This window comes from Eulemur rufifrons, chromosome 21 (genome assembly GCF_041146395.1).
Source record: "Eulemur rufifrons isolate Redbay chromosome 21, OSU_ERuf_1, whole genome shotgun sequence".
Taxonomy (NCBI): domain Eukaryota; kingdom Metazoa; phylum Chordata; class Mammalia; order Primates; family Lemuridae; genus Eulemur; species Eulemur rufifrons.
The window spans coordinates 6,263,539-6,290,237 of NC_091003.1; the positions used below are offsets into that span (position 1 = coordinate 6,263,539).

Below are 26,699 nucleotides of genomic sequence, written 5' to 3' on the forward strand. Positions count from 1 at the left end.
ATGGGCTGGAATTCCTGGTCACATGGTCATTCTTTAACTTTTTGAGGAACCACCAAGCTATTTGATGTTGACCTTTTAAAATTCATGTTTCACCCACTGTCTGGCAGGCACTGGCCGGGAAGACGCAGCCGGGGCTGCACTTACTGTAGCTCTGTTGAGCCTGGCTCCTCAAACAGCACTGATTCCCCTGGCTCACACGCTCTCAGTGGCTGTCAATGGAAGCTCTGATGAGACCCCACCCCACTCCTCACTTGAGAATGATTGGCTGGAGCCCAGGCTAGGAGACCAGACTGCTGTGTGTGTGGGCTTTGCATTAGGACTGTGGTCCCCAACCTCCAGCCACGGACTGGTACTGGTCCATGGCCTGTTTGGAACGGGGCCACACAGCAGGAGGTGGGTGGCAGGTGAAGGAGGAAGCTTCATCTGTATTTACAGCCGCTCCCCATCACTCGAATCACTGCCTGAGCTCTGCTTCCTGTCAGATCAGCAGCGGCATTAGATTCACATAGGAGCACGAACCCTGCTATAAACTGCACATGTGAGGGATCTAGGTTGCAAACTCCTTATGAGAATCTAATGCCTGATGATCTGAGGTGGAGCTGAGGTGGTGATGCTAGTGCTGGGGAGCGGCTGCAAATATAGATTATCATTAGCAGAAAGGTTTGACTGCACAATAAATGTAATATGCTTGAATCATCCTGAAACCGTCCCCTGCCCCCCAGTCCATAGAAAAATTGTCTTCCATGAAACTGGTCCCTGGTACCAAAAAGTTTGGGGACCACTGCATTAGAAGACCTTGGACAGATCCCTTTCCCTCTAAATGGGGGTATAATAGCAAACCAACAACCTATGGGGCTTATGACATTATGCTGGTACATGGGAGATGTTCTGTAAACCGTAAAATGCTGTCTGAGTGACCTAAAATGCTGTGAGGTGATGCGGCCCAGAGGTTGCCAGGTAGAAGCATTTCCTTTGGCCTGCCCAGCATTTAAAAATATTTTAAAAAATTGCTAATTAAAACAAAAAAATCAGGTGACCTCAGCTAACATCCTCAGGGCTGCTTTTGAGAGGAAAAAAAATAAAAGGGGAAACGAAGCAATGGTAGGCCCAAACCCTGCTGAGCACTTGGCTTGTGCTGGAAGTAGCTGCTGGTTCTACATGGGGCATGTGTGCTCTATTTGGGGCTTTTCTTATGCTTGGTTCCTATAGGAATTGAGTTGGGAATCCTTGTCACGGTGTGTGAGAAGGGGCTTTTAAAATAAGGAGATGCAAGCCAGGTATGGTGGCTCACGCCTGTAGCCCCAGGCACTCTGGAGGCTGAAGTGGAAGGATCGCTGGAGCCCAGGGGTTGGAGGCTGTAGTGCACGATGAAAAAAACAAACAAATATTAGGAGATGCAGGCTGTGATTTTCTATGTAGACTCAGAGATCAGGTCACATCATGTTTTGCAATATTTTTTTTGGATATCAACCTGAGGCAGGAGGAGAGGGGCTCTGTCCCTGTCCCTGCCCACAGGGGTGGGGCCAGCTGACCCTTCCTCTCTCTGCAGGTGGCTCCGCTGCCAGATGGGAGCGCCCGGGTGTGTTGGATGAAGTCAGCGCATGCACCATGTCATCATGTGTCTCTAGCCAGCCCAGCAGCGACCGGGCCACTCCCCAGGATGAGCTGGGGGGCAGGGGCGGCAGCAGCGAAGGCCAGAAGCCCTGTGAGGCCTTGCAGGGCCTCTCATCCCTGAGCATCCGCCTGGGCATGGAGTCCTTCATCGTGGTCACCGAGTGTGAGCCGGGCTGTGCTGTGGACCTCAGCCTGGCCCGGGACCGGCCCCTGGAGGCTGATGGCCCACAGGTCTCCCTCGATGCCTCCAGGTCCCAGGCCCGGCCCCACCTCTGCGGTCGCAAGCTCTCCCTGCAGGAGCGGTCCCAGGGCAGGCTGGCGGCCGGCGGCAGCGTGGATATGAATGGACGCTGCATCCACCCGTCCCTGCCCTACTCACCCGTGGGCTCCCCACAGTCCTCGCCGCGGCTGCCCCGGCGGCCCACGGTGGAGTCTCACCACGTCTCCATCACGGGTATGCAGGTGCGTGAGCCGGCGGTGAGCTGGGTCCCAGGGGTCTCTGGTGCCCTTTCCTGCCCCCAGGAGGGTCTCCGTGGTAGGCTGGGCTCCCCCAGGAGGATTTGAGGTGACCTTGGAGGTGACCCCAGGAAACTCTGGTTGCGGGGAGGATTGTGGGAAGGGAGTCAGCACAGGGTGGGTGGTGGAGTTAGTTACAGTGTGGACACTGGGGGCTCCGTCCTTCTGGGGGCCCCTGGGGACAGCATAGAGCACCAGCCTCAGAGTCCTCCACCAGGGGGGTGGGAGTTGGGTGTCTGTACCTGTGCTGCTGTCACCCATTGGTAAGGTGACCTGCCATGAGTGTGGACAGAGCAACTCCAGGGCCAGAGAGCCTCCCGCAAAGAGAGTCAAGAGCTGGCGATTGGCAGGTGTGTTGGCACGTGGTGGCTCACTGACAGCCTGCGTGGCCTGACAGCCGTGGCCCCTGCTGCTGGGTGTTTGCCCGCACCAGGCCCTGGGTTCAGTTCTTTGTGATCCTCACTGTAAGCTCTGGGAGGTCGATTAGAACTCACATCCCCACCAGGATTCATGAGGCCATTCCCTGCCGTTCTGCCACTGGGGCACAAGGCTCCACCTGTTCTTGCCACACGTCCCTCAGATACCCAGGTCCTTTCCCACCTCCAGTTCTTGGCTTTTCCCTCTAGTTGGAACCACCCTTTCCCTTGCCAACTTTGCACGGCCATCTCCATCTGACGACCAAGTCTCAACTCAAATCCTCTGAAAGGCCTCCCGGACCACCCTCCCTACGGCAGCCCCCAGCCTCTCTCTACCCTGTGGCCCTGTTTACTTTCCTTCCTAACGTTCATTGGCATCTGATCATCTTGGGTGTTTGTTCAGTTGTTTGTTGCCTGTCTCCTCCCAGCTGGAAAATAAGCTCTATGGGAACAATCTTATCCACCACTGTGTCCCCAGCACCGAGCACAATGCCCGGCTCATAGTAGGAGAGCGAAAATATTTGTTAAAGGAATGAATGAATGTAATTGGAAGAAGATGTGAAATCAGAATGGCTTTCTAAAGTGGCTGATTTTGAAGGGGGCTGTATTCCTACAGGGGCTACATTTTGAAGGCTAGGAGATAGCACACGGAGAGCTCAGTGCAAGGAGGGTGCACAGCATGAGCAAAGGCCCACAGGTAGAAGCCATAGGGTGAGGGGGATGATGGCCAGGGGAGTAGCTGGAGTTTAGGGGCCCTTAAGGAGGGCCCTGTGGTGAAAGGGCTGGAGGGATAGTCTGGTTTATGTCAGTTAGAATTGAGCTCAGCTTAGAGAAACAGATCCCCCGCCCCCGACCCCAACAGTGGCTTTAACACAACAGGGCTTATTTATGTTGCAAAATAAATCTGGAGCTAGGTGGTCCAGGACTGGAGTGGTGGTTCTGGGGTCTTAATAGGGCTGCTGTGGCTCAAGCCCTCACAGCTCCATTCCAGGCAGGAAAGAGGAGCAGAGGAGAAGGGCAAAAGTCATCTGGCTCCTGAGTCAGTCCTTTTTCCTGGAAGCACGTCTGCCTGTCTCCCACTGGCTGGGACACAACCACATGACCACCCCTAGCTGCAAGAGTGGCTGGAAATGAAATTTGCCAGCCATTTGCCACCTAAAGTTCGATTTATCAGGTAGAAAGGAGAGACTGGGATTTGGTAGGCAACTCTGCCAAGGTCAGAGCTTTGGAGGGCTTCGAAGGCCAGGTTGTGGGGTCAGGACTACAGCCTGGGAGCAGCAGGGAGCTGGAGCTGACACCATCAGACTCTTAAAAGATGGATTTAGCAGTGTGTGGAGGTTGGATTAGGAGGCAGTGAGACCCCTGAGGGCAGCTCCCCAGGGCTCCCCTCTGCCTATCACATCCCTCCAGGACTCACGGGGATAAAGGTAAAACAGGAGAGAACTAGAAACAACCTGAGTGTCCACTGGCGCGGGGAGGACTCCACGAGCTGCCAAGGGCTGTGCGGCCGGTCAGGTGACGCAGTTCTGTGCATACGTTCTTACGTGGAGCTACCTTCGGGGACGTCGTTGAGTGAGAAAAGGAAGTTGAGAGATGGTTTAGTGTGACACCATTTGTGCCTCCCCAAACCCCATTCCCAACAATACTCTATTTTCTACAGGTATATATTACCCAAAAAAGGCCTGGAAGTTTATACACCAAGCCGATATCAAGGTTCAGGGAGACAGAATTGAGGAGTGGGGGTGTCAAGGGAAACGTACGGTTTATCTATTAACAGTTGAACTTTTGTTTCCTATCCTGTTCCTTTTCCCAATTTTACTTCTTATACACTTGACTTTTCCTCCTAACTATATTGAGGTGCAACTGAGGTTAAAAAAAACAGCTGCACGTATTTCAAGTGTACAAGATGATTAGTTTCAATATATGTCTCCACCCATGAAACTGTCACCACAACCAAGATAACAGACATTTCCAACACACCTGACAATCCCTCCTCCCCTCCTGCCCCTTTCCCAGGTAACCACCGACCTGCTTTTTAAAAATCATTGTAGATTAGTTTGCAAGCTCTGGAATTTTATATAAAAGGGATCATTTAGTATGCACTCTTTTTAAACTTAGCTTCTTTCACAGCCTAATGATTTTGAGATTTATCTATGTTGTTGCATATTTCAGTAGTTTGTTCCTTTTTACTGCTAAGTAGTATTCCATCATACAGACGTACCACAGTTTATCCGTTCACCTGTTGGTAGACAGTTGGGTTGTTTCCAATTTTTGACTGTTACAAATAAAGCTGTCATGAAATTTATATACAGGTCTTTGTAAATGCAATTTCATTTCTCATGGATAAACACCTTGGAGTAGAATGGCTGGGTGTATGGTTAGGTGTATGTTAAGAAACTGCCGAACTGTTTCCCAACGATGTTGCACCGTTTTACATTCCCACCAGCAGTGTATAAAGGTTTCGTTTGCTCTACATTTTTGCTGGTACTTGGTCTGGTCAGTCATCTTGATTTTAGCCAACCTATTAGATGTGGTTTTAGTTTATGTTTCCCTGATGACTAATGATGTTGAGCATCTTTTCCTGTGCTCATTTTCCACTTGTATATCTTCTTTGGAAAAATTTCTTTTCAGATCTTTAGTCCAATTTCTAATTGGGTTGCTGGTCTCCTTATTACTGAGTCATGAGAGTTTTTTATGTATTCTGGGTACCAGTCCTTTGTCTAATATATGTGTTGCGAGTCTGCAGTCTGGGGCTTGCCTTCTCATTTCCTTCATAGTGTCTTGAAGAGCGAAAGTTTTAATTTTGCTGAAGTCCAATTTATCACTTGTTCCCTTTTGTATTTGTACTTTTTGTGTATTATCTAAGAAACCTTTGTGTACCCCAAGGTCGCACAGATTTTCTCCTCTTGTATTACTTTATGTTTTTACAGGACAGTGTAGTCATTGACTACTTGTTTGATTTAAGGGCATTCTAAGAGTATATATTGTATGATTACATTTTGACAAAGTACAACAACAAGCAAAGTCTATGCTCCTAGAAGTCAGGATAGAGCTGGGGTTGTTGGCGCACACCTGTAATCCCAGCTACTATGGAGGCTGAGGCAAGAGGATCACTTGAGCCCAGGAGTTCAAGACAAGCCTGGGCAATATAGTACGACCCTATCTCTTAAAAAGAAAAAAAAAAAAAAAGGATAGAGGTCACCGTGGGAAGGAGGCAGTGGCTGGGAGGTGTTTCTGGGGAGCTGGGAAGGTTCCCTTTCTTGATTTGGGTCCTGGTTACGTGTGTGCTTATGTTTAATTTGTGAGAAATTTATTGTTATTTTCCATGTGTCTCTACTTACTTTCTAGGACTGTGTGCAGCTGAATCAGTATACACTGAAGGATGAAATTGGAAAGGTAAATATCCTGGGAGCCAGGCTGGTGCCACATTCACCAGGGGATGTTTCAGATACTATGGAGCGAACCTGGTATTGCTGGGAGTAGGAGAGGAGTCTTTGGAGGCAATGTTGGTGGGGAGGGTTTTGTCATTAATGATCTGGTGTTTTTGTTTGTTTGTTTGTTTTTATCTTAAAATTAAATTTATTTCTGCAAAAGCTCAGAGAGCTTCCAGAGAAATCCCATATCACCATGGTGACAGTTACATCCCCATCACATTAGTGGAGTTTTTCCCCCTGACATACTCCCACATCTATTTTTGCTTCTGTTTTAGCCAATGGGTGATATCATTACAATGGTCAAAACCTCATATGCCAATAGAAAACAAATGAGTGAGGTGTGCTAAGTGTAAGGTGGTAGGGAGTGGTGGGGACTGTGGCAAACTGTTAATTTATGGAAGTGAGGGCTCCGTGAGTGAAACAGGCTCTAGGTGTGAGAGTAGGGAGTAGTGAGATCTGTGGCAAACTGTTGACATGTGGAAGTGAGAGTTACATATGGCTAGATCGTCCAGTTGTTTCAAAAGAAACTGGGAATCTGGATTTTTATATCAGATCTTTGTGTTTTTAAATGTTGGCAACTAATCCAAACTTTGTAAAAACTGCAGGTCCAACAAAATACAGTCACAGGGCAGATTTGAACAATGGGCTTCCAGTTTGCAACCTCTGTATTAGGGTCCTGATTTTGTAGATAATATGTGGATAGTATTTCATGGGCACCTCCCCTTATCCAGGGCTCTTATGGCGTGGTCAAATTGGCCTACAATGAAAATGACAACACCTACTATGTGAGTATCCACATTGTCCTCCCCGCCCCCTGTCTTTATCTACAGAAAAGCCTCCTGTCCAGCACTCAGCTTTCTGAAAGGTTTTCATAGCTGTTTCCTCATTTTATTCTCAGGTTGTGTTCATTTTGTGCATTAGGAAGGACGTAGTGTACCCATTTTCAGATGGGGAGGTGGGGAGGTAAAGTGATTGGCCCTGGGAGGGTTATTCATTCAGCAAATGTCTCTTACTCCCTTCCTCTGAGCTGCTGTTTCTGCATTCTCCGTAGTACTGAGAACAAGGCAGCAGCCAGACGGATCGTAGCTGAGGCTTTGGAATCAGTCCAGTGTAGGTTCAAATCCTGGCTCTACCGTGTGCCAACTGTGTGACTGTGACAAGTGACATTTCCCCAAGAGTAAAACAGCCGAGCCTCAGTTTCCCCATGTGTAAAATAGCCGGTCACACCCCTCCTTCACCCATTACTCAGCTCGTTTGTGTTTTGACTCGGTGACAGTGAGTCTCAAAGCTCGTGGTTTCCCAGCTGGGTAGAGCTGACCAAGAATCTGAGAAGCACCCCAGGGCTGCAGGGACTCTGGGAGTCCGGCTTCCACACAATGCAGTGGCTGCCTGTAGTGCCTGCCGGGGTCACCACATTGCCCCGAGGCTGCCAGGGGACCAGGAGCTCGGGCAGGCCTTGGAGTGGCGGGAACCCACCCTTTGCCATCCTTCCTTCTTCCTTCTCCCCGCTTTAACCAGGACATGGGGTCTCTTTTCCTGCAGGCGATGAAGGTGCTGTCTAAAAAGAAGCTGATCCGACAGGCCGGCTTTCCACGTGAGTTTTGTGGGCCTTTGTTCTTAGGTGCAGGGGCCCACCCAGCGGTCTCCCCTGCGGAGCACCCTGGGTGGGCACCCCATCCCACTCAGGGCTTCCCCCCGAAAACAGCGCTGAGCCTCCTCCTAAAGTTCTTTATTTATTTTCGTTTAAAAATATTATTAAAGTAGGCCGGGCGCGGTGGCTCACGCCTGTAATCCTAGCACTCTGGGAGGCCGAGGTGGGTGGATCACTCGAGGTCAGGAGTTCGAGACCAGCCTGAGCAAGAGTGAGACCCCATCTCTACTAAAAATAGAAAGAAATTATATGGACAGCTAAAAATATATATAGAAAAAATTAGCCGGGCATGGTGGTGCATGCCTGTAGTCCCAGCTAATCGGGAGGCTGAGACAGGAGGATTGCTTGAGCTCAGGAGTTTGAGGTTGCTGTGAGCTAGGCTGACGCCACGGCACTCACTCTAGCCTGGGCAACAGAGTGAGACTCTGTCTCAAAAAAAAAAAATAAATAAAAAAAATAAAGTAATACAGGTATCAAGTCAAAAAATTCAACAGAGGAAAATAATCTGGCAGTTCCTCAAAAAGTTAAACATGGGGTTACTACATGACTCAGCAATTTCACTCTTAGGTGTATCCCCAAGAGAACTGAAAATACACATTCGCATGAAAGCTTGTACATGAATGTTCATAGCAGCACCATTCACAATAACCACAAAGGTGGAAACAACCTAACTGTCCATCATCAGATGAAGGAATAAACAAAATGTATGTGCACCTAATGGAATATTATTCAGCCATAAAAAGAATGAAATACTGATTCATGCTCCAACATGGATGAATCTCGAAAACATTGTGCTAAGTGAAAGAAGCCAGACACAGAACACCACATATTATGTGATTCCATTTATATGAAATACCCAGAAGAGGCCAATCCATAGAGATAGAAAGTAGATCAGTGGTCGCCAGGGGCTGGCAGAGGGGGAATGAGGGGTGACTGCTGACAGGTGTGGGGCTTTTTTCGGGGAGGAGCAATGAAAATATTCTGGAATTAGGTACTGGTGGTGGTTGCACAACCTTCAAGACCACTGAAATATACATTTTAAAATGGTGAATTAAAAAAATTTAAATACCACGAGGTATTTGAATTATATCTATCAAAAAAAAAAAAAAAAAAAAAAGCCAAAGAGCAGGAGGGCACGTGATGGGAACGGCAGTTTCTGTTCTAGTCTTCCCTTTTCCCTACAGGCAGCCCTCACTTTCAGCTCTTTCAGCTGCTGGTGATTACCGTGTGTGGTCAGAGACAGACCTGCAGGTGAGCTTATCAGAGGCTGCTCCAACGTAAGCTCCCTGTCAGCAGTGCTGCGCACAGCGTCAGCTCCAGCCAAAAAGAGAAATTAGATGAGAAAAAACAACCCCCATCCTAACACTAGGACCCGGTTTATCCTGCTTATCTGAACTCTGAGCCAGATAACGTCCCTGTGCCTTGTGTTGCTATTTATTGATTTACCATAATTTTTTTTTTTTTTTTTTGAGACAGGGTCTTACTCTGTCTCCCAGGCTGGAGTGCAATGACCTGATCATAGCTCACTGCAACCTCAAACTCCTGGGCTTAAGCGATCCTCCTGCCTCAGCCTCCCGAGTAGCTGGGACCACAGGCACGAGGCACCACACCTGGCTAATTTTTCTATTTTTTTGTAGGGATAAGGTCTCCCTATGTTGCCCCCTATAAGGCTAGTCTCAAATTCTTGGCCTCAAACTGCTCCTGTGTTGGCCTCCAAAAGTGCTGGGATTACAGGCATGAACTACCATGCCCATCCTAATTTATCAATTCTAACATCTGCTTGTGACCGCCTCCAGTGACAGATGAGAATTTCGCTTGCTTGAGCTACTCCTTACTTCCTATCTTAACAAAATAACAAGTGCTGTGCTTTAATGAAACAACCATAGACCAGGTGGCTTAACCAACAGACGTTTATTTTTCACAGTTCTGGAGGCTGGGTCATGGCCCCTCACTGTGTCCTCCCATGGCAGAGAGGCTAGGCAACTCTCTGGGACCTCTTTTATAACAGCACTAATCCAGTTTATGAGGGCTCCACCCTCATGACCTAATCATCTCCCAGAAGTTCCACCTCCTTATCCCATCACATTGGAGATTAGGTTTTCACATAGGAATTTTGAGGAGGTGCAAATATTCCCAGCTATAGCCCCTTCCTTTCCCCAGCCAGACAATAAAATGGTACCGTGATGTTTAGCTCCTCTATTGTTACACATTTGTGATTTCCTCCTTGTTCCAGCTGGCGTAGCGAGCGTCTCCCACCTCCTCTCTTTGTTAGATGTGGCTGTGAGCGCCCTCCCCTCTCCTTTGAACATCCCACTTCTGACACCTGCGCTGTCACCTTGCCTTTTCCAAAGCTCATCACGTCTACATTCCGTTCCGTCAATCACACTTAGAGCCCTTACATAGAATATGTGACATCATATGTGTTTTGATTATTGTCCTCTCCAACCTTGTGGCTTTGTCACTGCCATTCACTGCCGGACAAATCGGTGACCTGAGTGTCTCTCCTTCCTGGCATAGTCTTTTGTTTTTCTCTCACTGACACTTGCTTTCTTTTCCTCTCGCTGGCTTCATTTTACATGTGTGCTGTTCCCATGAGTTAAGGAGATGAGGGATAATGTTTATGGCCATTTTATGGAGTAGAAAAGGTGAGCCCCAGAGAGGGGAAAGTGATTAGCCCTGGGATGTTGAGATTGCTGAGCTAGACCCCAGTTACCTTAGTGGCCTCCGGCCTCTCACTGCAGACTGGGGTATGTGACAGGACAGAGGGGATTAACAGAAAGGCTGCAAAGGGGGTCAGAGCTCCGGCCTCACTGATTTCTAGCAGTGGAGGAGAAGGTGGTTATATCCCCTGGTGGCATCAGCCACTCCAGTCCTGCTGCGACCCTCCCCCTTTTGGTTATCCCACCTGCAGCTGTCCTGGGCAGAGGAGAGTCTCTTTGCCCTGACCCTGGGTCCATCTGTGTCTCCTCCAGGTCGCCCCCCACCCCGAGGCACCCGGCCAGCCCCTGGGGGCTGCATCCAGCCCAGGGGCCCCATTGAGCAGGTGTACCAGGAAATCGCCATCCTCAAGAAGCTGGACCACCCCAACGTGGTGAAGCTGGTGGAGGTGAGGGTGGGACGACATGGGGGAGGGAGGGAGGTGCTCAGTCCAGCCCCGGCTTTGTTAATTCCCAGACACTGCACCGCTGGTTTCCTGGGAGAGCCAGGTCACAGCGAACAGGTCACTGCAGGGCTGAGTGGTAGTTCTTGCTCTGGGCTCCTTTGCCACTGTTTTTTATGTCACTTCCCTTCTACCTAAGACTATCACCCCCCTTTTACAGACAGAGAAATTGAGGCTTAAAGGAATACTGAGGCTTCATCTCATTTCGATCTCTCTGTTTTTTTTCTTTTTTGAGAGAGGGTCATGCTCTGTCATCCAGACTAGAGTGCAGTGGTGTCATGATAGCTCACAGCAACCTCAAACTCCTGGGCTTGAGCTATCCTCTTGCCTCAGCCTCCTCAATAGCTGGGATTATAGGCACTCGCCACCCTGCTGACTAATTTTTAAAAATTTTTTTTGTAGAGATAGCATCTTACTATGTTGCCCAGGCTGGTCTTAAACTCCTAGACTCAAGCAATCCTCCTGCCTTGGCCTCCCGAGTAGCTCGGACTACAGGGATGAACCCCTGTGCTTGGCCCATTCTGTCTCTTTGAAGTGGGTTCTCTTTCTATTATACCACACCTATGGGTAGTTGTAGTGCAAAAACAACAACACAGATTATGTAAACAAATGGGTGTGGCCATTTTCCAATACAACTTTATTTATAAAAACAAGCAGACGGCTGGCTTTGGCCCACAGGCTGTGGTTTGCCAATCCCTACTCTAGATCAGCAGTTCTCACACTTTTCAGTCTCAGGACCCCTTTTTTCTCTTAAAATTATTTGAAGACATCAAAGCACTTTTGCTTATATGTTATATTTATTAATATTTACCACATTGGAATTTAAAACTGAGAACTTTTAAAACTATTATTCCATTTTAAAACAATGATAAGGTTATTACGTGTTAACATAAATATTTTTATGAAGCATAACTTTTTCTGAAAATAGAAGACTGGCGTAGTTTTCCATTCTTGCAAATGTTTTTTGGTTAATGTTTGGCTTAGTAGAAGACATCTGGATCCTCATATCTGCTTCTGCATTCAACCTGTTGTGATATCACAAGCATTGTGGTTTCTGGAAAACCCCCATAGACTAGCAGAAGATGTGAGTGAAGAGGGAAAATGTTGTCTTGATTTTAAAGTGAAAATAGTTTTAACCATGTGAACTTTCTGAAAGCTGCTTGGGGACCCCCAGAAGTCCCCACATCATGTTTGGAGCACCTCGGGTTTAGATAAGAAGGACTTGTAAAAATAGCGTGTGATAAAGTACCGTGTTGGACATTCAAAGTGCCGTGGGGGTACGGAGTGGGAGCAGCCAGCTCAGCCTGAAGGGCTGGGAGAGGCTTCTCAGAGGAAGTGGTGTTTGAGAGGGCCCTGGTTGTTCCCCGAATGGGGAAGACAGGGAAGGGCACTGCAGGGGGAGGAACAGCATGTGCAAAGGGCTGGAGGCCTCTATTTGGAGGAGTACATCCCTGCCTTTGGTAGATGGGAAGGTTTGCTGCCACCTTGCCTGGGGCCCATCAGGTGGGCAGGGTCCTGGGTCTGACTTCTTTGCAGGGCACAGCTCAGGGCTTCAGGCGGTTTGTCCCAGCTCAGCCTAGGGTGCATCCCCTTTCTCAGGGTGTGTTGTTTTGTTGATCTTAGGTGGCTTGGAAAGGCGATTTGATGTGGGAAAAGGTGGGAGGACCAATCTAGCCAAGGATCCTGCTTTTGTTTCTTCCCAAATAAGAGAGGTGGCAGCTGCAATTCATCTCCATCTGTCATGCTGAGTTTCACGATCTCGACTCACTGATGCTGGAGTCGGCCATCTTAGAGGAAGCCCAGTGGCGTTTGGTTAGCAAGTGGCCCTGGGTCCTGGTGGGATCTCCTGTCTCCCCACTGCCCTTTGGCATCTGGGCTGTTCACTCAATAAGACTCTTTGCCAGCACATCATTTGTTCATTCATCAGGTGTTTCCTGAGCACCTAGTATGTGCCCAGCCCTGTATGGGATATCACTGAGGCAACCAAGGTGAATATAGCCTGCCATCTGTCCTTTGGAGAGAAAGAAACGGTGCTGTGGCAGTTCCAGTCAGGGAGACATCATTTCCTGCTGGGGCAGTGGACAATGGGGATGCTTCATGGTGGAGTCACTTGAGCCCACATAGGACATGAATTTTCACTCTGAAGACCAGTCTGTTTTCTCCTAGGAAATGGGCTGGATTCTTATTCAAGTGTGAGGCATTTCTCAGGGAGAATTTTGCCCCCTTCCATTTGTAACCTCCTTTCTGGGTGTGTCAGACCTTGGAGGATAGGGCCAGAAGGTGCTTATTTTCCACATGGGGATGTTTTCCTGTGCCCTCTATCTCAGCTAGGAAAAGCAGTGTGAAGTACAGCCCTCCTGTTGGCAAACACAGTCATGTGGATGCTGCTTTGTGCTCATATCTGTTCTCTCTCTTCCTTTCCTCCCGCCCCCTGGCTGGCCTGTCCGTGTGCTGTGCCCACAGGTGCTGGACGACCCCAATGAGGACCATCTGTACATGGGTAAGAGAGCCCTTCTGCCAGCCTTGCTCAGGCCGCAGCACCTGCCAGTGCCCAGGAGGGAGGCAGCCCTTTCCCCTGGCACCTCCCACCAAAGACAGCTCCCCCTTTCCGGGTCCAGCTGGACTCCACAGAAGGCTGCACCCCTGGTTGGAAGCAGGAGGTGAAAGAGTTCTTGCTGGAACTTTCTTTATCCGGATCTCCTATTCATTCATTTGCAAATATTTGTTGACCACCTGCTGTATGCTGGGTACCATTTTAAGTGGTACATAGAAAACATTAACAAAATTTTTTTTTAGATTTAGTTTAACATTTTTTTTTTTAAAACACAGTGTCTGTTGCCCAGGCTAGAGTGCTGTGGCATCAGCCTAGCTCACAGCAACCTCAAACTCCTGGGCTTAAGGGATCTTCCTGCCTCAGCCTCCCGAGTAGCTGGGACTACAGGCATGTGCTACCATGCCTGGCTAATTTTTTCTATATATATTTTTAGTTGTCCAGATAATTTCTGTCTATTTTTAGTAGAGACAGGGTCTCGCTCTTGCTCAGGCTGGTCTCGAACTCCTGAGCTCAATCTGCCCGCCTCAGCCTCCCAGAGTGCTAGGATTATAGGCGTGAGCCACCGTGCGTGGCCTAGATTTAGTTTAACATTGTATAGAAAAAACTATGACTAGCACCTTACACTCATGATTTCATGGATATTTGTCACTTAGGACAAGGCTGAAAAATTAAAAATTGAGGCTGGGCTCAGTGGCTGATGCCTGTAATCCTGGCAACCTGGGAGCCTGAGGCAGGAGGATCGATTGAGCTTAGGAGCTCAAGACCACCCTGAGCAAGAGCAAGACCCCGTCTCTACTAAAAATAGAAAAAATTAGCCACGTGTTGTGGTACATGTCTGTAGTCCCAGCTACTCAGGAGGCTGAGGTAGGAGGATTGCTTGAGCCCAGGAATCTGAGGTTGCAGTGAGCTATTATGATGCCACTGCACTCTAGCCCGGCAACAGAGTGAGACCGTGTCTTAAAAAAAAAAAAAAAATTAAAAATTGAGTCAATTTCAAGAGAAACATAAATAATAATTTTTTTGGTATATACATATGGCCAAATTATAAACATGGTAGGCAAATGAGTGAAGTTTGGGGAAATACAGCAGAAATCACAAAATGTAAAAAAGTTGTTTTGGCCCAGAATGGCATCCTTAGCATAATCCTCTCACTCCGGGGCCCAGACCCAATTCCAAATGGCCCTGGGCTGTTTCTGAGGAGGTGGTTTGTTCATTCAACAAATAGGACAATTTGTCAGACCCTGCTCTAGGTTCATCCAAGATCAAAATTCTAAGCTCCTTGTCCTCAGGGCACTCCAGTAAGTATTATGTGTAGGTTTTGAAAGTGACAATACTCTAAAAAGACAAAAACAACCTGAGCAGGGTAAGAGGAACGAGGACTGGTGTTTTGGGGTAGGGAATTGGGAAACAGAGTGGCTCCTCAGAGAATGTCTCCCTGAGGTGACATCTGGGCAGGACAGTGGGGACCAGTGTCTTACCTTTGTAAGAGTTTGGCTTTGACTCTGAGGGAGGTGGAAGCCATTAGAGGGTTCTGCTCTGAGAAGTAGAACGAACATAACGAGAGCATGGCCCACGCTTCAAGGAGGAGTTTCCTAATCTGCTTGAGCCAGGCAGCTTCGTGGACAGTTTTTTCATTCCTTGAGGTGGCAGTTGCAGATAGGAGCCGTGCTGACTTCAGGTTTGTGATTCCAGTGGTTTTGAAAATCCTGACATGGCCATTTTTTACTTTCCAGCCACAGCTGTGTGAGCCCAAGACAGACAGGGTAGCACGTTGGGTATCAGGAAGGGTCTTGCGACCGCAGGCCTGACCCTCCAAGGGTAGAAAACTCCATCTGTCTTCCTAGGGGTTAAAAAATTCCCACCCACTGCTCAGCCCCAACAGAACGGTTGGTGACTGAGAATAGACCTGTTCCAACAGGCCAGCTTCTCTCATGCTGACGGATGCATGGCGCTTGGATGGGTGGGAGGAAGGTGCCGAAATTCCTGAAGCTTGCAAGTTAAGACTTAAATAGCCAAGGCAGGAAAGGCCGAAGCTGAGGGGGCCAGTGTTCTGGTGTCTGTGAAAGCGGTGCCTTCGGAATGGCATTTGTTTCCAACCACAGCCTGAAGCAAGGGCAAATCTGCCCTAAGTTGGGTCTGCCCAGCGCTGGTTAATGATCCCGAAGGCAGGGAGGAGTCTGGGGGAGTTAAGTTCTTGTTCTCATCAGAACCTTTAAGCCTTGTTTATGTCTGAGGATCTTCTCTTCTCCCCTTGGCCGCTCCAGCCCCCGGAGAGCTTGAAACAACCCTTTAGTTTCTATCACACGCTCACCCCATTGTGGATAGATGATTCCAGAACGACAAACAACTCCAAAGTCATTCTCCATTGGATTTCGAAATCCACTGTCCCAGTTTTTCACTTCCTAAAGTACAGCTTCACATTCCCAGTTATGTTTGTCCCAGGAGAGCAAAATTAAATAACTATACTCCATGACCCTGTATTTTCACTCCTAGGTGTGTATATACCCCAAAGAATTGAAAACAGATATTCACACAAATACTTGTATTAATACGTGAATACTTGTACATGAATGTTCACCACAGCACTGTTCACACAGCCAAACAGTAGAAACAGTCCAAATGCCCATTAACAGATGAATGGATAAACAAAACATGGTCTGTCCATACAATGGAATTAAGCCATTAAAAAGAATGAAGCACGAAAACATTATGTTAAGTCAGAGAAGTCAGACACAAAAGGCTGAATATCGCACAATTCTATTTATATGAAATGTCCAGAATAGGGAAATCTATAGAGACAGAAAGCAAATTGGTGATGTCCAGGGGCTGGAGGGAGGGAAGAATGGGAAGTGACTGCTAATGGGTACAGGGTTTCCTTTGGGGCAATGAGAGTGTTCTGGAACTACATAGTCGTGGTGGTTGCACATTATGAATTTGCTAAGTGCCACTGAATTATGTACTTTAAAATGGTTAATTTTATGTTACGTAAATTTCACCTTGATTTGTACAAATGAAAAAAAATAAACCCCAACCAAAAAAAACCCTGTGCATTGCCTGAACACAGTTTATGTAATACTTGGTGTTTGGATGGGTAGTTTCCCATAACCACAGGGTTGGGAAGAAACTGGCGTGGTGTGCAGCATTTGTGTGTGAATGTGGATCACAAAGGTTTGGGGACAGGATAAGGTGACCTTTGAGGAGATTCCCACCCACACCTTGAGTCTTGGTTTAGATGGAGAGTTACGGGAAAGCGTCAGAGGCCCAGCTGATCAAAAGGGTTGAATTATTGGAACCATGTTATCCAACAACACTTGGTCTATAGCCTGGCACGGCCTTACCACTTAGAGAATGCAGAAGGGGTTGTTGAAACGTGTTCTTGTGGTTTCTTGGATCGAAACTTTCCTAGTGTTTTGAAGATTCCCTATGGCTACTTCTTTGAATTTTTTTTAAATTTTTGGGCCTCTTTCACTTTTTTTTTCAATTATACTCACCATAGGAAACCACCTATACACACTTTTTTGGGTTTTTTAATTTGTTTTTTAATTATGGGTACATAATAGTTATATCTTTATAGGATACATGTAATGTTTTGATACAGGCATACAATATGGATTAATCAAATCAGGGTAATTGGGGTATCCATCACTTCAGGCATTTATCATTTCTTTGTGTTAGAAACATTCCAGTTCCACTCTTTTAGTTATTTTAAACTATACCCTAGGCTGGGCGTGGTGGCTTACGCCTGTAATCCTAGCACTCTGGGAGGCCAAGGCAAGAAGATTGCTCAAGGTCAGGAGTTCGAGACTAGCCTGAGCAAGAGCGAGACCCCGTCTCTAAAAATAGAAATTATCTGGACAACTAAAAATATACATGGAAAATATTAGCCGGGCAGTAGTCCTCAGCCTTCTGTAGTCCCAGGTACTCAGGAAGCTGAGGCAGGAGGATTGCTTGAGCCCAGGAGTTTGAGGTTGCTGTGAGCTAGGTTGATGCCACGGCACTGTAGCCCGGACAACAGAGACAGACTCTGTCTCAAAAAAAAAGTCTAAAAGTAAAGTATACCCTAACTTATTGTTGATTATGGTCGCTTTGTTGTGCTTTCAAATATTGTTCATTCTACCTAACTATCTAACTATATTTTTGCCCCATTAATATGGCTACTTCTTTGGGCCTCAGAAAATTGACATTTGGGTTGTGTCCCCTCAGACCCATTCTCTGGCATAAGGTACCTGAGGGCCTGGGTATGACGAGTGGACACAGTTTAGCATCAGTCATATCCCTGGAGTCTCCAGGTACCAGTAGGGAATGAGAAGGGGCCCATGAGCCGGCCACTCCACCACCTGCCACCTCCTTCCTCCCCTGCCTTGTTTTCTTTGGCCAGTGGATCCTTGGCCATTTTGAGCACGAGAAGTAAAGCCAGACTATGGTCTCTGCTTCTTTGCCTCCTGATGGGAACTTAGCAAAGCAAGACCTTGGCCAGCTTTCGTTCAGTGTACTGTTTCTCTCTCCAGCCCCAATGTTAGTTTCCGTGCTTCTTGGTGCTTCTGGATGTGGCTGGGAGGTGGGAGGACTGTGAGTGGGCAGGATTCCCTGTTTACCACTAAAAATTTACCCTTCTCTTCCCTGCAGTGTTTGAACTGGTCAACCAAGGGTGAGTGTCCCATCTTCCTAGCCGGTGTGATGCCAGAAGCTTCTTGAGCTGCAGAGCTGTGTGAGGTGGCGCTGGGCTCCGCTCGTGAGAGAGGACAAGGGCCGGGTGGGTCTGGTTTGCCTTTTCACGCGGGTGTTGACCTTTCAGGCCTGTGATGGAAGTGCCCACCCTCAAACCGCTCTCCGAAGACCAGGCCCGTTTCTACTTTCAGGATCTGATCAAAGGCATCGAGTACTGTAAGTGGGGCCTGCGGGAAGACTCTCCCCTAGCGGATCTTAGCATTCCGCGCTGGTGGGTGGGGAATGGAAAGTGTCTTATTTCCTTCTCGGAGCACAAGGAGGTGGGTGGGAAACAGAATTGTGTGAAATGTAGAGTTGGGGATAGCAGCAGAGAGCCATTCTGGGGCCATCCCCTGGTGAGCAGAAAACCCTTCTTCCTGCCCTCAGAGAAATGAAGAGCAATGGCAGTAGTGACCATTTATCCAGTGCTTTCTATGTGTACCGGGCCCTGTTAGGGGCTCTACTTGCCTTGTCTCTTTTTCCTCCCAGCAACCCAGAGATCAGGGTCCTGTTAACCTCCTGAAGCCTTAGTTTCCTCATCTGTAAAATGGGAATAACGTATCTCTCACCAGGGCTTAGATCAGCCAGTACACATCAGTGATTCTGATTGGCAGGTGTCCCTTCTGCCTCTGGCTGTTAAATGTTTTGGCCAGTCTATCACATAGGCTTGTTGTGAAGTTTAACTGGGATAAATGTGAAACTCTTAACCCAGGGCTATGCCCATGACTGGGTGCTCAACAGAGGGAGCTGCTGCTGCTTTTATTGATATTATCATCATCACCCCAGAAAGTGATATTATCATCATCACCACAGGAATGTCGTCTGCCATGTCCTGCTGACATCCAGGCAGGGACAGTTAGCAAAGTCCCTAATTCTGCTTTGTGGTTCACACTTCAAATCAACCCACTCTGGTCATTGTTGGTTTGGTAAACACTTTGAGCATTGGCTGTTGGTAAATGAAACTCTGCCTGTCACCAATCTCAAGGCTCCTAGCTGGGAGCCAGGCTCAACAAAAACTTTCCATGCACTGTCACCTGTGACTTAATAAATAATAGGTGATTATGAATTGCTTTTGGCAGTCAGTGTTTCACGCTTCATTTTTGAGAATGGGGTTAAGGAGTTCTTTCTTGCAGGTACTCTTTTCCTCTTATTTTCAGAGCATGTGGGTGCCCAACAGGTTTGGGGAGGGGAAGGTTAGGCAAGGCCTGGGGCCGTGGGAGATGAGGCACCAGAGGATGCCATGCCTGTGTCTCCAGGTCATGTGGCCACATGGAGATCCTCATAGGGTTTTCTTCCCCACTCTCTCCCAGTACACTACCAGAAGATCATCCACCGGGACATCAAACCTTCCAACCTCCTGGTCGGAGAGGACGGGCACATTAAGATCGCGGACTTCGGTGTGAGCAATGAGTTCAAGGGCAGCGACGCCCTCCTCTCTAACACCGTGGGCACGCCTGCCTTCATGGCGCCCGAGTCACTCTCGGAGACCCGCAAGATCTTCTCGGGGAAGGTAGATTTGGGCCTGCCTGAGCCGCTGGCCTCTGCCTGTGTTAAGGTCCTTTGGGTTGTAAGTGGCAAAAATCCAACTCAAATGGGCTTGTAATAGTGAATCCAACGGGAAATAGCTGAGGAGTGGGCTGCGTTTGGCTTCGGGCTTGGCTAGATCCAGGGACTCGAATAGAAACCATCTCTCTCCATCTTTCAGTTCTATTTTTCCTGAATCGGTTTCCTCCACTGGTGGGTCAGGCACCAACAGCTCCAGGCTACTCGCCGTCATTTGCCAACCTCTGTAGCCACAACGGTCCCTCTTCTGCACAGCTCCCGCGAAAACCCTGGGGTTGGCTCTGATTGGCCCAGCAGGGGTCATGTGCCCATCATTCAACCAATCACTATGGGTGGGGCAAGTGGTACTCTCATTGGCCAGGCCTGGGTCACGTGCCCATCCCAGAGGCTCTGGATCTGCTGCATCCGGGTGCCGTGGACAGAAAGTCAAGGAGGGGTGGTTCCCTCAAGGAACGCTGCGGGGTTGGGTGCTGGACAAACAGAAGCAGTGGCAGCACCCGTCACCGCTGTTTGTCCCCTCACATTAAGCTCTCTTTCCCTTGCAGGCCTTGGATGTTTGGGCCATGGGCGTGACACTGTACTGCTTTGTCTTTGGCCAGGTAACCTGGTGGGGTGTCCTGTCTCCTGGGTGCTGCTGGGTGGCCCCCTTATTGTCACCCTTGGCAGGGAGACAGTCCTTATTCATTTAGAAGTTATTTTGTTTCCACAGCTAGATGAGAATGTGAAAAAGGATGGCTTCCTAAATGTACGAGAATCCTATCTGTGAAAAAATGATCCGTTCAAACAGAGGGGTTGGCAGAGGCTCTAGAGTTTGTCAATAGTTGATGAATGCAGGGCAAGGGCAGCAAATGTGCCATCTCTCTACTCCTGAGCCCCAGACAGACATCACTTATCAATAACTGCACTCTTTCCTCCTGAGCCTGACACTGCTTTGATGTTCATTTCACCAGAGTGTTCCTAGGAGCTATTGTCAGAGGGATAGAATTGGAATGGAAATTAAAATCTATTTGGTATTATTGATTTAGGAAGAGCTGTTTTGTCTTTTTCGCTATTGTTTTGTTATTATCGATAGAGGCTTCTCTTTTTCACTCTGAAGTTCAGTTTGATTAATGTGACCAATAAAAGCATGGATTTTTCTCTCTCCTGAGCTTGTGCTCCTGTTGAGGAAAGCTTCAGAAACTGGTCCCATGAAGACAAAAGGAGTTAATTACTATCTCCCTCCAACATTTGTGGTTTTTTTTTTTTTTTAGTCTTGCCCTGTCACCCTGGGTAGAATGCAGTGGCATCATTGTAGTCATTGTAGCTCATTGCAACCTCAAAGTCCTGGGCTCATGCAATCCTCTTGCCTCTGCCTCCCAAGTACCTGGGACTACAGTCATGTGCCATAATGCCTGGATAATTTTTCTATTTCAGTAGATACTGGGGCTTGCTCTTACTCAGGCTTGTCTTAAACTCCTGAGCTGAAGTGATCTTGCCACCTCGGCCTCCCAGAGTGCTGGGATTACAGGCGTGAGCCACCGGGCCTGGCCCCAACATTTGATTGGAAAATTTTTCAATCATGCAGCTAAGTTGAAAGAATTGTATAGTAAACACCCACATACCCACCACCTGGATTCTGCCATTAATACTTTACTGTACTTACTTTATCACATGTCTATACTTCCTTCAATCCACTTGATTTTTTTAGTGCATTTCAGAGTAAGTTGCCAGTATCTTTACTCTTCCTTCCAAATGCTTTAGAATGCAGTCATTAGCTAGAGCTCAATATTTGTTTCTGGTCCATTTTTTTCCCTTGGGGGAAACTTACATATAATGCAATGTAAGTATTTTATTGATGAGTTCTGTCAAATGGATACACCTGTGCAAACCAAACTTCTGTCTCAAGTCACTGCTCTTAATGAAATAATTTTCCTTGGACAAGAGTGGACCAGATAACTTTCTGCCACCTTTTCCAACAGTTTCAGCACCCCACATAAAGATTGTTTTTTCCAGCACACATAACCGAACTCCTCTTGGGTCAGGCCCTCTGCTGGGTGAGAGTATTGTCTGTCACCCAGGAGGTGGTACAAAGATTGGGCTTTGGAATCATCCCAGTCTGGACTTAAGTCCAACTTTGCACTTCGTGGGACATGTCACTTCTTTAAACTTCTGTTTTTCTCTTACGTAAGATGTGAATAATATTCATTATTTTTCATGGCTTCTGAGAGGATTGACAGAAATAATTCAAGTATTCATTAATTCACCAGATATTTATTGAGCCCTTACTTTGTGACAGGAATGTTCCTAGACACTGGGGAGTCCGCAGTGAACAAGACAGACAAAAATTCCTGCCTTCTTGGAGCTGAGGTGCCAGTGGAGGAGTTAAAAATAGACAAGCACATACGTGCTGTGATGTCTGGGGCACGTGCTATGTGGGAAATAACATGGCAGTGGTGGGGCGAGGGTCTGTTTTAGGGGCTCAGGGGAGGGCCTCCCTGAGAAGGTGAGCTGTGGTCAGACACCTGAGAGATGGGAGAGAGCAGGTCATGCAGATATTAGTGGGAAGAACATTCCCAGAAGAGGGAACAGTGAATGAATGGTTACAGAAAACCTCAGTACGGGGCACGGTCCGGGCTAAGTCCTGGCAAATCACTGCTGCTTCTACAGCGTCTTTTGCGTTGTTGTTGGTGTTATTGTTCACCTGGCAGGTGGGTGCAGGTAAACTCATGTACAGCTCCAGAGAGGACCTGTAGTATGGAAGAGCTCTAGCCTTCTAGAAGGACATTCCTGGTCCTTCTAGAACTTGAGGTGGAGGACTGCTCCTTCCCTGGACTTGGCCATAGCTGTTGTTTTCTGCTGTAGTCCGTGTGGAGCAGCGCAGCACAGGTGGCCTTTGAAGGGCAGATGCCGCAGCCATTGACCGCCACCTGTCCCCGGTCTCTCTCCCTACAGTGCCCGTTCATGGATGAGCGCATCATGTGTTTGCACAGTAAGATCAAGAGTCAGGCGCTGGAATTCCCAGACCAGTGAGTATCGTCCTTCTGTTCTGCCCCACCTCCCGCTCCAAGTTCTGGGCAGTCCTGCATGTCTGTCTCCTCCCCTGACGTGTCTCCCACCCCCAGGCCCGACATAGCTGAGGACTTGAAGGACCTGATCACCCGTATGTTGGACAAGAACCCCGAGTCAAGGATCGTGGTGCCAGAAATCAAGGTACCTGCTGCTGGCTCCACCGGGCTGGCCCCTCAGCTCGGCCTGCGTCCCGTGCTGGGAAGTGTTTGGCTCCACGTTGCCTCGGCCAGGCACCACTCCCGTGTCCACAGCGCCACACTCTCCTCGGCACTGCTGCTCTCCCATGACCTGGGGCCTCTGGGCTGCTGGGGGCTGGCAAGGGTGAGGGAGGAGGATTTGGGCATCATGGTCACTATGATTGTGGGATGGGATCTGTGACCAGCCAGCCAGACAGCCTGCGCTTGCTCTGATTGGCGTGGGCCGATGTGTCCACCCCTGTGGGCTGAACTGGGGCCCCTGTGTGCTCTGCTGGTGCTCCGCTGCCAGATCTTGGGTCCTTTCCAAAGGGCCAGTCCCTTTGAGAAAGCACAGTGAGGGCAGGAGGAAGTCGGTGGGCAATTTGACCTCATAAGCAACTGCCCTGTTGCAGAAAGCACTATTAGGAGACCCCTGGACACTCCCACATGCCTGCTAATGCCACATGCACACATCTGGCCCTTCTACAAATCCAGACATTTTCCCTGGGGCCTCTTGAGCACCTAGCTAACTGGTATTTGAAGGTGTCTTAAGAGGGGGCTACCCGAAAAGTCACAGATTAGGGCTTGAACCCAAGGCGTAGGGATTGGGGGCAAATCCCTGTCTGGGTCCTCTCTTGATTGTATTCTTCCAGCTGGTCTCACTGTTCCTCCCCAGGCCTCTGTTTCCCCTTCTGTGAAATAGGGAGACAGCCGCCTGCTCTGAGCTGAGCCTTCAGGCATCCGGGGGAGTTCCTGAGGAGTGATGGGTGCTCCTCAGGCGGCCGGGCAGGCAGATGCCAAATTCCAGTCACTTTTGCCAAGACCTGGGGCCAGATGGAGAATTGGTCTCAGATGCATCTCAGCCTCGTAGCCCCTCCCATTCTCTGTCTCTCTGTCTTCTCCATGGTTCCTCCCGTCTCGCCCACCCCTGCCCCCTGCCTGGCTCACAGCTCTCTTGCATGCCTGAGCACAGCCTCTGCCGCCCGCATGCCCTCCTGGCTCCGCTCGCTGGCAGGGCCTTCCAGGGGCCTCTGCACCTGCTCCTCACCCCTCCTGTCATTCATTGAAGCTGCACCCCTGGGTCACGAGGCACGGGGCGGAGCCGTTGCCATCGGAGGACGAGAACTGCACCCTGGTCGAGGTGACCGAAGAGGAGGTCGAGAACTCGGTCAAACACATTCCCAGCCTGGCGACCGTGGTAAGGCGGACGGACCGCTGACCGAAAGCAGGGACCCAGAGAGCCTGAGGCAGGGCCTGGCGGGACAGAGCTGGACACAGGCAGGGGCCACTCCTAACCCACAGCCACTGGGATCTGGGCCTTGGTCACACACCAGGCCAGGTGACCCTACATATTCCAAGCCGGGTCCCATGTTACCATGGGTTGGAGGTGTCCGTCTTCGAGGAGCTTGCTGCCCCCTCTGGAATCCTGCTTTCAGAATATGTTAGGGGAGAGGAACCCAGGGAAGGACCAGGCAGGAGCCAGGGGTGGGACATGGAGCCAAGGTCCCTAAGATGGGATTCCCACCTGGCTGGACCTGCAGCTTCCAGGGCAGAAGGCTCAGCGTGTCTCATATTTGCCATGTGGGCGGCTCCAGGGCTGGGGCAGAGGCTCCCACTCACATGCCTCAGAAAGTTCTGCCTGATTCCTGAGGGTGGCATTTTGCTTAGGAGCCACTGGGCCTCCTTTTATGGCCTTGAATTTGGGTCCTGACCCAGGAAGAAGGAGCCAGCATGTAGAGTCCTCAGGCCTAACCTTGGAGACTCTAGGAATCACCCACTCGCCGAGACCCCATCCAGGAGGGTGTCTGGCTCCAGGAGCCCTAAGGTTCAGGCAGCGGCCCTGGTACAGAGACCAGCTGGCTGTTAAAGTGGCCACCTTGACAGCCCTGATTCCATGTGGCCAGTACCAGCCCTAGCAGGCAGGCATCGGGCTCTGGGATGGACATGTGAGACTGTCTGCAAAGACACACTGTCCAGCCTGTAGGGACAGCCCCTTTAGGAGCCTTGCTTCTGGCTCCTTATCTTCCAGCTTTGCATCTCTCCCTTCTGCCTCCCTACACTTCCTCTCTCCTCCTTGCAAACCCCACTCCGCAAGGCCGGGGCATTCATCTACCCTCCTCCCTCTCTCCCGCACTGGGGCCTGTGCACAACTTTCACTGGTACTCACCCAAACCCAATCACCTTCCTTGTCCTCCTACCTGCTGCACCCATATCCTGCACCCACAGAGGGGGAGGCAGCTGGTGTCAAACTGTGTACCCACCGTGGGTTATTCTGTTCTAGACTTGGAATGTTCTAGTCCTGAATCAGTCTCCCTCCCTTTGCTCCCAGGTCTCAGCTGCAGGTTCTTGGGAGAAAGTGACCCTGGAGGTCTGGAGTAGGCATTCATTATTCCAGAAACACTTCTTGAATACAGTGGTTTCTCAGGCCTGTGCTGGGAGCAGAGGGTGGGAGTGCAGCGATGAACAGAACCCTCACGGCCCCCGTTATCCTTGAGAGGCAGATGCTGGTCAAAACACCAACCATATAGTAATGTATTCAGCGCAACAGAGGGGCTGCAGGGCACACCCCTAACGGAGGGACACTCGGCCCAGGCAATGGGTCGGGAAAGGCTTCCTGGAAGATGTGGCTGTACACCAAGAGGATGGCAGGTGTCTGCCTGGCCGAGAGAGGGTAGAGGGGCGAATACATGCCCAGCAAGAGGAAACTGGGCCCAAAAGAAGCTTCCAGATAGCAGGTCAAGGAAGGTGGAGGGAGGGTGCAGTAAATATTTAAATGTTGACCCCAAGAGCCGAGAGAAGTTCCTGCAGGGTTTAAATCAGGGTGGCTAGAGCAGGGAGGGGCAGATAGGCACTAAGGAGCTGTCCAGCTCGGAACTGGATTATGAGGTCCAGGCCCCTTCCATGTGTTCACCATTCAGCGAGCACTCGCTGAGCGCCCAGCACATGCTAGGCACGGGGCGCAAAGATGAGTGAGGTCTGGTGCCAGCTCTCAGGGGGCTCCCAACCGCATAAGAAAGATGATCCAGAAAGAATCACTCTCCTGTGTAATCAGAGGTCAGCATAGCGGGGAATAAGGGCTCCTCGAGGAGGGGCTCCTTCTGCTGGTCTGACAAGGTCACAGGGGAGGGGACAGGGCGGGCTCACCAGGGCAACAGAGTGAGACCCTAACTCTAAAAAGTAAAAATTAAAAAAACAAGCTGGGTGTAGTGGTGTGCACCTGTAGTCCCAGCTACTTGGGAGGCAAAGGCAGGAGGATCACTTCAGCCCAGGAATTCGAGGTTGCAGTGAGCTATGATCATACCACTGCCCTCCAGCTGGGGTGACAGAGTGAGACCCTTTCTCTTAAAAAAAAAGTTCTGAAACATTTTCCTCACCTTAAGAGCAATCCCTCCTCTGTTCATCAGTCCCCCATCCCCTGGCAACCCCTAATCTACTTTCCATCCCTATGGATTTATTTATTCTGATGGAATCGGAAATCATGCACTGTGTGGCCTTTTATGTCTGGCTGCTTTTACTTAGCGTCATGTTTTCAAGGTTCATCCGAGCTGTGACGTGTCAGTGCTTCTTTCCTTTTTATGACTCACGCTGCACGGCACGAAGACACCACATTTTGTTCGTTTCTTCAATTCATGGATGTTGGCTGTTTTTATCTTTTGGTAAATTAGTGTTTTTTAAACAGTTATTTTTCTTGTTAGCAACAAACCCTAAAAAAAAAAATCAGCTCATTCCGTACCTGAGACAGCTTGAAGGGGCACCATGCTCTGGTGGTGGTGGTGGGGGGGTGAGGCCCAGAGCTGGCTCCTCAGTGACTCCTGTGGGTCTGAGGCTATTCCCTTCACGCAGCAGCCAAAATCATCACC

The 26,699-nt window shown here is 49.2% G+C and overlaps 1 protein-coding gene across 7 annotated transcripts in view; it reads left to right on the top strand.

Moving 5' to 3' along the window:
* The window catches only part of CAMKK2 (calcium/calmodulin dependent protein kinase kinase 2), a 49,559-nt gene that overhangs the window by 13,873 nt on the left and 8,987 nt on the right, over positions 1–26,699 (top strand). For 4 of the 7 annotated variants that reach the window (XM_069497344.1, XM_069497348.1, XM_069497343.1 and 1 more), the window contains exons 2-14: positions 1,550–2,076; positions 5,895–5,942; positions 6,712–6,765; positions 7,523–7,574; positions 10,604–10,737; positions 13,255–13,291; positions 17,972–17,993; positions 18,141–18,229; positions 19,363–19,562; positions 20,161–20,214; positions 22,547–22,620; positions 22,717–22,804; positions 23,909–24,037. In XM_069497344.1, the coding sequence (XP_069353445.1) occupies positions 1,609–2,076; positions 5,895–5,942; positions 6,712–6,765; positions 7,523–7,574; positions 10,604–10,737; positions 13,255–13,291; positions 17,972–17,993; positions 18,141–18,229; positions 19,363–19,562; positions 20,161–20,214; positions 22,547–22,620; positions 22,717–22,804; positions 23,909–24,037 (1,449 nt within the window). In that variant the 5' untranslated portion in view covers positions 1,550–1,608. The remainder of the gene's footprint in view (positions 1–1,549; positions 2,077–5,894; positions 5,943–6,711; positions 6,766–7,522; positions 7,575–10,603; positions 10,738–13,254; positions 13,292–17,971; positions 17,994–18,140; positions 18,230–19,362; positions 19,563–20,160; positions 20,215–22,546; positions 22,621–22,716; positions 22,805–23,908; positions 24,038–26,699) is intronic. The other 3 variants (XM_069497347.1, XM_069497349.1, XM_069497346.1) reach the window with 1 other exon arrangement.